General features: G+C 40.6%; 1 protein-coding gene across 1 annotated transcript in view; it reads left to right on the plus strand.

The window, feature by feature from the left end:
* Positions 1–2,225: 2,225 nt before the first annotated feature.
* The window catches only part of LOC150084029 (nose resistant to fluoxetine protein 6-like), a 61,993-nt gene continuing 51,820 nt past the window's right edge, over positions 2,226–12,398 (plus strand). The window contains exon 1 of the mRNA XM_090375765.1: positions 2,226–2,565. Within this exon, the coding sequence (XP_090231891.1) occupies positions 2,226–2,565 (340 nt within the window). The remainder of the gene's footprint in view (positions 2,566–12,398) is intronic.

Below are 12,398 nucleotides of genomic sequence, written 5' to 3' on the forward strand. Positions count from 1 at the left end.
GTTCGTTGCCGCCTTTTTTCACTTTCTTATTCCAAAGGTGTTTTTCCTTCGGCTTGGAAATTTGTTCATACCCAGCCGGTTCCTAAAATGGGTGACAAATCCCTCCCATACAATTATCGTCCCATTGTAATTACTTCTACTCTTTCTAAAGTAATGGAAAAATTAATTAACCGCCAACTCTTATTAAACTACCCAGAAACCTTCCGTCTGATCTACGATCGCCAGTATGGATTCCGTCAGAGTCGATCCACTGGTGATATTGTGGCTTATGTTACCCATTTATGGACTACTTCAATGAAAATGTTCGGTGAAACACAAGCAGTTGCTCTTGATATCTTAAAGCCTTTCGCTCCTGGTTGGCATAAAGGTCTTCTAAACAAGCTTCCATCTTATGGTTTGCCAACTGTTTTTAGTAATTGGTTATCCAGTTTTCTCTCTGATCGCTCACTGAGGGTGATGGTAGATGGCTCTCTGGCTTCTAACTTCTCCACTAATGCCGGTGTCCCCCGAGGTTCAGTTCTTTCCCCCACTCTTTTCCTCGTGTATATTAATGACCTTCTTCCATTGACTGGAAATCCTATCCATAGTTTTGCCGATGATAGCACATTGCATTCCTCTTTCCATTTTGAGAAACCTTGTCCTGCTCAATCAGCTTCAACTTCTAGAAAATCTGTTACCAATTCCTTAAATGCTGATCTCCAGGTAATTCGCCAGTGAGGCAATGACAACTTAATTGATTTCAATCCTTCTAAAACTCAGACTTGTCTTACATCTCGCAAAGAGGATTCTTCTGCTCCTATGCTTATCTTTGGTTACACTCCGATTTCTAGGTAAGTTGAAATACCTCTTTTGGGGATTACCCTGACTTCTAATCTCTCTTGGCACAAGCACATTACAAATATTGCTTCCTCTGCATCAAAAAAACTTGGTTTTCTCTTTCACTCTCGGCGTTGCTTTTCTTCCAAACAGTTGCTCACTCTGTACAAATCGAAAATCCACCCTACCATGGAATATTGTTCCCACATCTGGGGTGGTGCCCCCAAAACCTCTCTCAGGCTTCTTGATTCCATTCAGAAGAGGGCAGTTAGGTTAATTAATGATTCATCTCTAACAGAGTCTCTCCACTCGCTTTCTCATAGACGTACTGTTTCTGCTGCATGCCTCTTCTACAGTTTCTTCCATGGGCACTGTTCTTCTGAATTGGCTTCTATAATTTCCGCTCTCTCTTTGAAAACAGTCCGAACACGTGCCGCCACCAGCCAACATCCATTTACTGTCCAACTTCAAACCCACAGAACCAAATTTTCATCTTCCTCGTTTATTCATTCAACTGCCGTTTTCTGGAGCAACCTTCCTTCATACGTATTTCCTGAAAATTACAATCTACAGAAGTTCAAGTCCAATGTCAACGAATATCTTCTTTCGTCTTCTCAACCTCCAACCCAAGCACGGTACTAAGTACTATAGGTTCTAATACCTCTCGTGTTTGGGGTTTTCATATAAAAAAAAAAAAGGCCATGGACCATAAGCATATTTAACATCTTTTATTATCTACACGCTAGGCCAACACTCCAACAGACAGTGGTTGAACTGACCACTGTGTCGATGGAGGAATGGATAAAATTCCGCTTTCTGTTATTAAAGAAAATGGTTTGGGAACTACAGTCGACAATCAGAGTGTGTAATTGTGGTCTGCCACATCGTGTCAATTCAAGGTCCTTTGAAATTTGGAAGTGTCGGTTGTACGTTTGGAAATATAGCATACTAAAATCTATTTGAATTATTTATTAATCATTAATTGAAATCAAGTTAATTGTTTACAGCTGAAGTTGTTGCTTTTCTTCAATTTCAGCTTTGAAAACAATTTGAAATTATTTTGGAGAGAGATTTTGAATACAAGGATGTGTACGGTTTTCAGACAATGAGTGGGAACGGTTGAGAGAGAGAGAGAGCGAGAGCATTTTTCCTTATTCATTATTGTTTTTCAAATGAATCATGAACATAATATCCCAGCGTAAACCTGTTTCTTCGATAATTTTTTAAAGAAGGTCTTCTTTCTCAAGGTCTCTCCAGACGTGCACACGTCAAGTAAATCTCAGTGAATTGTAAAAAACTCCCCCATAAATCTGACACGCAGTGTTCTTTCTGGAAAACAACACGGTTGAGGGAGATGTTTTGTTACTTTTACTAAGACCCCTAAATACTACATTCAGTAAAGTACAGTGATGGCCTACAGTTGGATTTTATGCGTTACGTGTCTTGGGTATAACGTTGTAGTTGGCAGTGATGGCCATGCCACCACAAACATTTCCATCAACTCTCCAGTAGGTTTAGAAACTCAAAATGGAACTTTCGAGGTTCCTTCAATTCCGAAGACTCCAGACAGGTACCTCGCTGCCCACATAATGACCGGGATCCTCCAACAACTGTCGGACAGTATAGGGGAAATGTTATTTCCTAAATTGATGAGGATTTTTCTAGAAGAAGAAATATCTTCGTCGTGTCTGCAGTCCATGATGAAATTCGGCACCTCATTGCGACAGATGAAGACGTGGGCTGTGCAAAGTAAGTCATTTTTTCAAGACGTTCTCAACTGCTGCATAAATTGTCCATTATCTTTAACCTGTTGAATGGATGTGTCCAGGGCTTTTTAGAATATCATTAAAATCGAACAAGTAGTAATCTGGGTTTTATTTATTTTTTTTTCATAAAGTTTTCTTATATACATGAAATTATCTTTTGGATGAGGTTCCAGCATTATTCAAGAAGGAAATATTTGGTGGCTGAGAATGTGTAAGACACAAAGTCTTACAAGTTAAATTTAAATATAATTTAAGAAAGAACGCTAGATAGTGATATTGTAAACCACAAAAGAAAACACTTAAAGTCACTAATATTGTTTAAGATAATGGGTCTGGCGCTAATGGAATTAATTTAAGAGAAGGTTAAATTTAATGTACAGGCAGATATACCTTGAAGAAAAACATTAGAAACAGATATACGATCAGTACCCACACCGGAAACAGCAAGCGAAGATAGCAAAACGGAACAGTGGGGGGTCAACTGATAGTATGGCAAGGGACGGTTTGGTCCAGAGATCACAATAGGGGTACCAGCGGGGGGCGTTCTTGTTTACTGCAAACAGAGCAGGTGTGGTCATTTTATAATAATGCGAGACGAATCAAGAAAATGGACGCAGATGTTTTCCGGATGGAGTCTGAGCTCCGAAATTCTGGTCTTTTCCAGAATATTCGAGAATTCTATAGAAACGGAAGTTCTCTCTACACCGAAAGGGGACGATGATGGTCAGATAGAAGTGATTGGTTGAGGAAAGGAGGGGCGTTACTAAATTTTGGGAAATAAAAGGAGAAGAGCGCGCGCAAACAAAAAAAGGGGGTGAAAATGTGATAAGATGTTTTAGATATGTGATGAAGTTTTTCGGAGATGAATTTTCGAGATGTGATAAAGTTTTTTTTGGAGATAATAAAGTTTTTCGGAAGATGATAAAGTTTTCTTCGAGAGTGATTTTTTGGAAAGATAGGCCCAGGAAACAGTCCCCGGAAGCGATCCACCAGTAGAACCAGTTATGGTGAGTTCACTAAATTCTGATAGTTTTAATGAAGTATAGATGAGTTACAGAAAGGGGAACTTTCTCGAGATGAAACATAGAAGTCCGAAAGCGTCCACCGAGAGATATATTTGAAAGGAGGACAGCGAGAAGAACACCGTACCGTCCTGTGGAAATAAAGCGATGGGAAGCGACCCCTACTGAATGATCCGGCACAGCAAAGAAGGATACGAGACCAGGATGATCGTCAAAGCGAAAGGTGTCCCTGGCAAAATTTAGAATTCCAGATGAACGTTCCCAAACCAATGGAGGACTCGATGCAGAGCAGAAAGTCACAGGCCACACGTTGTATTAGCGGTAAGATCCAAATCTCCAGAAGTAAGTGGTTAAACAACGAATTTACCTCTATGTAATTGCAAAGGACTGCAGGGAAGATAGATAAATATTAAATGAGATTTAGGGAAACATACAGTTAATTAAATGCATGTTGTATAGATAAGTAAGGAAATATCATAGAAATAGTTAATGAAGGATGGTTTACAGTTATGATTTATTTACTGATTAATCAATGGAGTAAAAGTAATAATTTTGGACGGGTTAGCCTATAGAGCAGGTACAGTTGTATGTTATTTATATAATGTTACTGAAGTAGAGAAGTTAGTCGCTATATGCTGAAGTTTACCTGAGGGAATGAAGAAATAAATAATCCCATGTACATTTCATTAACATGTAACCTTAAAGTGCTGGGGAGAGAATAGAATAGAATAGTTTGTAGAGTGGACATAATTCCAGAAGAAGAATTGTATCAACCATGAAGAAGAATGTAGGATTGTGCTAGATAGGTATGAAAAAGAAAGATATAAATAGATAAATAATAACTGTCAATTGTAATTAAGAAAGAGTTAAATTACACTGATTGTACAAGATGTTAGTGGGCCTATAGTAAGAAGAAGATGATGGAATGGGAGAGCCTAATGACCAGGAACGTGATCCATGCCATGTACCTATATATGAAGTGTTTAAATGTGTAATGATTTGTCTTATCTTTTATTTGTAAGTATGTATAATAAACTGATTGTATTTTACTTAATGCAAATAGTGTTTGGTCATTTCTGAACACACAGCAAAGCCCAAAGGAGGAGTGCCCTAATATAGAAACTCCCACAGAACCGGAATTCTTCTGTCAGATAACAAGTCAGATGCAAAGTGGGGATTTATAATAATATAAACAAAAAAATAGAAATTAATAAAAACATATAAAGAATAAGAAACACCACCCCCACAATTGGCGACCCAGCCAGGGACAAATAGAGATAGATTGTTTCATCATAACAAACACCACCCCCACAAATGTTTCCATTCTATAACCACACACCGTTCCTCTAAAAGGTAGTTGGTTAAATTAAAGTTATTGATCAGCCAGCCCTTGGTTACACAAAAATGTCTTGCTTTCTGGGCGATTGGGGAAATCGAGCAAAATCTGAAAATTGGGAAAGGTAAGTGTGGCCATCAAAGATAGTCTCTGGCACTGAATAACTTAAAAAACAAGCCACTGAATAAAGAAGGAAATTGGTTGAAGTATTTTTTGGCTTAAACGGCTTTCATATTTGGACTATATCTGAAAAAATCAAATCGGAAATTTTTGTTGTACCTGAAAACGGCAAGTTGCTGCTAGATTTTGTATTTTAAAAGTCCATTAACCGCTCACGTGGGAAGCACAATTGGTATAATCAACATCCTCTCCGCAACGAGTGGAAAAGACCTGAGTCCGAATCCCATCAATGACGCAAGGAATTTTTCTGGGTCTTTTTGAAAACGTGGGTAGTTAGTCAGTCTCAGGCGAGGGCAGCAGAGTTTTTCTCTCCACTATACTCGGGTTTTTTCTCCACCAAACAGCAAGTCGACCACAGAACACGCACAATTTACAGACATGTTACGCACGACGCAATATCGCATAAGTTGCAAATGCGCCTAAAACAACCATCTGATCAAGGAAGAAGGAAATTCTGGGACTGGCTTGAAAAATCCAATTTGGGAAATAAACGCGCGCCCAGGTTATGAGTCGTTCGTCAGTGGCATGCTGTAGAAGTTCCCGAATCTAAAGAAGTTGTCAATAGCGTCAAGTTTAACCAGTGTTTAAGAAATCCAGTTTGCGACCACTGATAGCCCCATATCTTTAATTTTTTTTCAGTATTTTTAGTATTTTTATTTATAACCTATCGGTAAATATAAAGAATAAATAAAAAAAAATATTTCGAAAACATTCTGACATGAGAGAACAAATTTTAAGTAAATTTCGAAATTTTTTTAAAAATTTTGTTGAGATTACTTATTAGTAGTAAAAAATCAGAAAACCTTCCTTTGAGAGTGAGAGAGAGAGAGAGAGAGAGAGAGAGAGAGAGAGAGAGAGAGAGAGAGAGAGAGAGAAACAATGAAGCTATAACCTTAGATGGCTTACTGTCCTTGTACGGGGACGTACCTTGACCGGGGAAGGAGAGTAATAGTGGGCCAGACAAGGGAGCTGACCCAGATCGCCAATAGGGCGTGAAGACTTGTGGCTGCGAAGTGGTCGTCTATCATCAGTGGCCTACCATCCAGGGCTAATGGAATTCTCTCAGGCTTTCTTGTCAGGTCCGTACAACGACTGTGCAAGTTCTTCTTCATCTTTTGCTGAGAGTCGCTCATGGGACTGAGTCCCGTCTGTGTGTCAGTCGAGAAGGATTTTCATCACGGTTGAAGGTCCAATCATGTCCATTTGTTTTCTGTGTCGTCTCATACTAACGACAGCTGCTTGGTCGTTAGTATTTATAGATTGGGCAACGCCCCAGCTGTGGGTTAAAAGAGTCAGATCTTTACGATCACTGTTATTGGGATGTGTTCTCGTCATAGTGGCAGTCTTTACATGTTCATTTCTGTGCTTTGGTCCCAACCTGGGTATGTACAGTGATTTGCACCCTATGGGTTGGACTTGTCTTTGGTAGTCGTGGTTTCTCCGTCGGCCCTATGGCCTGTCCGGGAGTGAAAGTCGGGTTGTTTGGTTTCAGTCACAATGGGGAAATAGCGATTCGAGACTCCTGTTTTTGTTGTGCTGGTTATTCTGCAGGTCAGTGCGGCTTGGTGTGGTCGTACAAGCAGTGAGCTATGTTGGTTCTGGTTGCTCAGGGTTCGCTGAGCAACCATAACCAACCTTTGCCGTCTGGCGTAGAGGCTCTGGGCAAATTTAGAGAATTGCTTGTAATTTGCTTCATTCTCCAGTAGATAATGTTCCTGGTTTTTGGGGTTGAATTGCATCTGTGTGATCAGGTATCCACGTATATCTTCATAGTGCTCACATTCATGCATTATGTGGTCCCATGTCTCCAGAAAGCCACACGCGCACATGGGATTATCTGTGATGCCAAGGAGGTTCAGTTTGTTGCAAATCGCCACGTGTCCTGTGAGGAGGTAATAGTGTAGCGTCTGGGGTTGAACCATTGCGGATATTGTGGGTAGACCTGTTGGAGATTAGGTAGAAACTTTCGAGTTATTTCACCTTTGGTTGAGTCAGTCCAACGTTGCTGTCAGATTGTTTGTAGGTATGTTTCCAATCTTTTCTTCTCTGCCTGTCTGTTATTTATCGGATCTGTGGTAAGGTCTAGATAGGTTGTGGCTTTTCCACGCCTGAGTTGCTGCTCCATTCCTGTGAGGATTACTTCCAAGTCGAGAGGCAAGGTTCCCGTGATAACTTGCAGTGCATTTGTTGATACTGTATTGCATGCTCGGGTGATGGTTAGGAGGATCGGTCTGTGTATTATTTCCAATCGTCGACGATTAACCACTGCTGAGGCCTTTTTATACCAGGCGCCGGAGGCATATGTAATTGCTGGGATGATGGCTGCCTTGTAGAGGAGCGCGAGGGTGCTCCTCTTCAGCCCCCAGTCTCGGCGGGTGACCCTGGCAAGCATGGCTACGTAATTTTTGATCTTTGTTTGTATATAGGTGAGGTGGGGAGTAAACGATCGGTTTCTGTCTAGTATAATTCCAAGGTATTTAAGTTCAGTGACAAGCTTAACAGTTCTATCATTGATTCTAATTTGGGGCTGTCTGATTGGGGTCAGGAAGCCTTTTAGGAGTATGGATTTCGTCTTGGTTGACGAAATGGTAAGGTGATGTCCCTCCGCCATACTGGGATGGGGAGATTAAATCCTGTGAAGGGAACAAAGTGAAACTCTATGGGCCATTAGCCACTCTAATATTTTTCCAAAGTTAGCCAGTAGTGCAATAGGCCTGAAGGACCGTGGTTCAGTTGAAGGCTTCTTTAATTTCTTAGATCTCCAACGTTTCTGTTTCATTCCGATCGATTGCTAAACTATAAACTGAACCCTTTTAGAATCATTCCCGTCTGACCTACCTACACGCACGACGCTACTACCTTTCCTGCACACACTACCAAAGCCTTACTCTAAAGAAAAACTACTTTTCCCGGCACACAATTCCTTATACACTGGTGTGCAAAACTTAAGGACCAACACTATTTCTAAAGGTTACAACCACAAAATCTTTACTTCAGGAACTCTTTACTGATGAGAGTAGATTCAGTCTCAGCAGCGATTCTGGACATAGTAGTGGCATGTGACTGGAATTAGTAGTGGCATGTGATGCAAGAAAGCAAGTGTATGAGCTTATGCAGCATCAGCCAAAAAAAAAAAAAAAAAAAAAATCACATCACATCATTCCCTCCAAATGCTTGTCCAGTTCCTCCTTAAATTTATTTAACCTATCAACACCCACAACGACAGGTGGAAGTTTGTTCCAGCAATTAACCACCCGCTGGCTAAAGGCAAATTTCCGCACATCTATTCTACATCTGTCCTTTCTTAATTTGAACTTATGTCCCCGTAGGTTCGTAATCTGAACAAGTGGAAGAATCCCATCAGAATTCAGCATGCTCAACACATTCAAGGCCTTATACACCTCAATCAGATCACCGCGCAGGTGCCTAGTCTCCAGCCATTGCAATTTGCAGAACTTAAGCCTCTCTTGGTAAGAGGATCCCTTCATTCCCCTCACCAACCTTGTTGCCCTCCTCTGTAAACTCTCAAGCAAATTGACATCCTTCCTAAAATGAGGCCACCAGACCTGTACGCAGTACTCAAGGCGTGGCCTGACCATTGCCTTATACAGAGGGATAATCACTTCCTTCTCCCTCCTAGCAAAATTGCTACATATATCATTGACAAAACGCCATGACCTGCCCTGGTAGCCTGTCTGCATTGCTCAGAAAACTTCATATCTGACTGCACAATTACTCCCAGGTCTTTTTAATTTTCTACCACCTTAAGTGTAGTACCACACAGTTGGTACGTTTCTCTGGGGTTACTTCTACCCATATGTAGTACTTTGCATTTGTCAAGGTTAAACTTCAGTTGCCACTTCTTAGCTCATCTGCCCAAATTATCTAGATCCTGTTGCAGTAGCACACTGCCATTACTGTCATTAACAACCCTTCCAACCTTTGTATCATCTGCAAACTTCGACATTAAACCTGATAAACCTTCATCAATATCATTGATAAATATACAAAATAACAGAGAACCCAACACCGAACCCTGTGGGACTCCACTAATAACATTAGTCCACGAAGAGCAGCACCCATTGATTACCACCCTCTGTCTTCTCCAACTTAACCATCCTTTTATCCATTGTAGTAACTTACCCTTAATACCATTCTGCTCCAATTTGTACAATAGTCTTCCATGCGCAACAGTGTCAAAAGCTTACCTGAAATCCAAATATATGATATCAAAATTATTTTGCATCCAGTTCCTTTGTAACCACATCATAATATCTTACGAAATTTGTAAGACAAGACTTTCCCTTAACAAACCCATGCTGTGTCTGAATTATTGCTGCAGTCTTGTCTAGATGATCCTGCAATGCATCTTTAACCAGTGACTCCATTATTTTACCCGGAACAGAAGTTAAATTGACTGGTTTATAATTACTCGTGTCACCCTTCGATCTCTCTTTGTGAATTGGGGCTACATTTGCACATCTCCAGTCCGTGGGAACCTCACCTGAGTCCAGGGATGCTCTCATAATTATGGCTAACGGTTTGCTTAGTTGCTTTGCCGCCTCCTTTAATATAACTGGATAGATCCCACCACCCCAGGTGCCTTTCGTATATTTAACTTCAACAATTTCTTTAGGAAGGGGCCCCCATTTTCAGTGGGGCATAACAATGCCCCACCAGAGTGAAATTATGGAGAAGCCAGGAGGGGAGAAGAGAGAGAAAAAAGCTTTTGGAAAGTGAGAACACTGTTCGTATGAATTGGCCTACCCGTTTCCGACGATCTATATCCCATCGAACACACAAGGAACACTCTGGGGAGACGCTTAGCGGCACATTCACATCCACCAGAAAATGTTCATCAACTGAAGATAGCGCTGACAGAGGAATGGACGATGTTACCGCAAGAACTTATCAAGCAATATTGTTCAAAGTATGGACAGGCGGAGCAAAGCGTGCATTGAAATTAGGCGTGCCATATCTGCTACTAAGGACCACCTTTTCCTTTGTTCCATCTTTGGCAGTGATGCATCTGTATCATGGCAGCCAGTGCTATGTTGCCATTTTTGAATAAAGTCCCTCTGTACCGTTTTGTTTCAGTTGTTGTTTCCTTCATCATTTCTGTACCTCACGAGGTTCTTTTGCATGCTTTTCCCATATCCAGGCCACTCGTATAGGAAGCTACAGGCCTGACGTAGCCCAGTGGTCAGGCGCGAGATGCATAGCACGCGTTCCTTGAGTGCACCGGGGTTCAAGCCCGTGACTACTAAATACGATAAATATTTGTATTGACGATTTATTGTAAACTCTACTGACTTGGTTGTCGTGCCGGAGTATAAATAGAAAAAAGAAAGAAAGAAAACCTGACTGGTCCTTAAATTTTGCACACCAGTGTATGTCAACTTATGTTTTCATTTCTATTCTCTTATTTTTCTCTAATCCCCATCAATCCCATCGCCTTTGAGTTTCTAATGCTCTTTCTGCCCACTTCGCCGTATAATTCCTCTGGCTTGGCCATTTACAGGAAAACGGCTTTTTCGAGGAAATGTTCCTTGACCTTTTATGGGTCAAAGGTCTCCTTCCTCGCTTTCACGCACCTTCTTAAACCATTTATTACCCGTTCATATTCTATTCAAATTGTTGCGTATTCAAATAAATAATTGCTAAATTTAGCTAAACTATATTTAGGAATAATATCCAAAATTTTATAAGTATAATAATTATTATTTTTTTCATTACAGGTAAGCCAGAGCTTACAGACCATTGAGGCTAATTATGCGAGCATCACTGGACTCGGGAATGATTCTGTTGGACTGAAAAAGTGCCAATGTATCTCCAATATACGAGACTGGTTTTAAGGGTGAAGTGGGAAATTACTGACCGGTTAGTCTGACTTCAGTAGTAGGGAAAATCATACGAACTATGATCAACGGTGGAATTAAGGATCACTTAGATAGAAATGGAATTCTGAAGGGTACTCAGCATGGTTTTGTAAAGGGAAAATCATGTTTAACTAATCTGGTTAGCTATTTTGGCAAGTTCTTAGGGCTGGATTTCGAGAATAATTTCGACATTGTTTATTTGGATTTCAGCAAAGCATTTCACTCAGTCCCACATGAGCACTCACTTTATAAGCTGGATGAAATCACAGGGAAATCCTTAGATAGATAGCGTCAGGACAGGAGACAAAGGGTTGTGATAAATGGTTATTCTTCAGACTGGTTTGATGAAAGAAGTGGGGTTCCCCAAGGATCAGTATTAGGACCACTGTACTTTTTGATTTTCATAAATGACGCTAATGAAGGGATAGAGGGCGTGATGTTTGAATTTGCAAACGATGTAAAGATTGTTAGAGTAGTTAATGATTTCTGCCAAACAGAGATTTTTCAGAATGACCTAGATAGACTTCAGGGATGGTCAGAAAAATGGCAGCTATGCTTGAATCCAACAAAGTGTAAGGTATTACACCTGGTGAACAGTAACCCCAGAATAACTTATACACTTAGCAGAGTTTAACTAAAGCTGGTAGTGGAGGAAAGGGACTTGGGTATTACGATACCGTCAGATGTGAAGTTCTCCGAGCATTGTAGACAAGTTCCAAGGAGGGCCCATGGTGTCCTCGATTAACGATTTATCGAACAATCGCTAGTAGAGATAAGGATGTCATAATCCCATTATATAAGGCTATTGTTAGACCACACTTGGAATACTGTGTTCATGTATTTCAAGAAGAACAATGTCTTTCTTAAAGAAAGACATTGTTCTTGAAAAAATGTTGGAAAAAACATGTTGAGAAAGACATTCTTCTTGAAAAAAATGTTGAAAAAAAGTCACGAGTTAGGGTTGAATGTGAAAGTGTCTGCAATTCTGCCCAGACACGATAGGAGGGAGTATATGATGAGAGCATTGTCGATCAATTCGGCCTTGGAGAGATTGTGCAAGGCTCATGGGGTAGATTTTTTTCAGCCTTCTCTGTGCTTGTTTTCAGGAGACACTGCTACTACAGGGATGGGGACACTGCTTCTATTTCTTAAATAGAAAGATTTAAGCTATCGAAGCAGTGTTAGGTGGGTCGGAAAACTGCTAGCTTGGGGGGATTCACAGACTACAGTGTACACAGGAAGAGGCAAAAGCGATTCTTGCACTGCTTCTATTAGAATAAGCAGCAGCCCGGAAAGCAATGCAATGGAGATTCCCAGGACTGCTGTGCGTTATAGTGGGAGAAATAAATACATGGGCTGTGTTAGAGTAACCAAGAGTAGGAACAGGTGTATGTACACC

This window comes from Mastigoproctus giganteus, chromosome 6 (genome assembly GCF_048544385.1).
Source record: "Mastigoproctus giganteus isolate SK-2022 chromosome 6, ASM4854438v1, whole genome shotgun sequence".
Classification (NCBI taxonomy): domain Eukaryota; kingdom Metazoa; phylum Arthropoda; class Arachnida; order Uropygi; family Thelyphonidae; genus Mastigoproctus; species Mastigoproctus giganteus.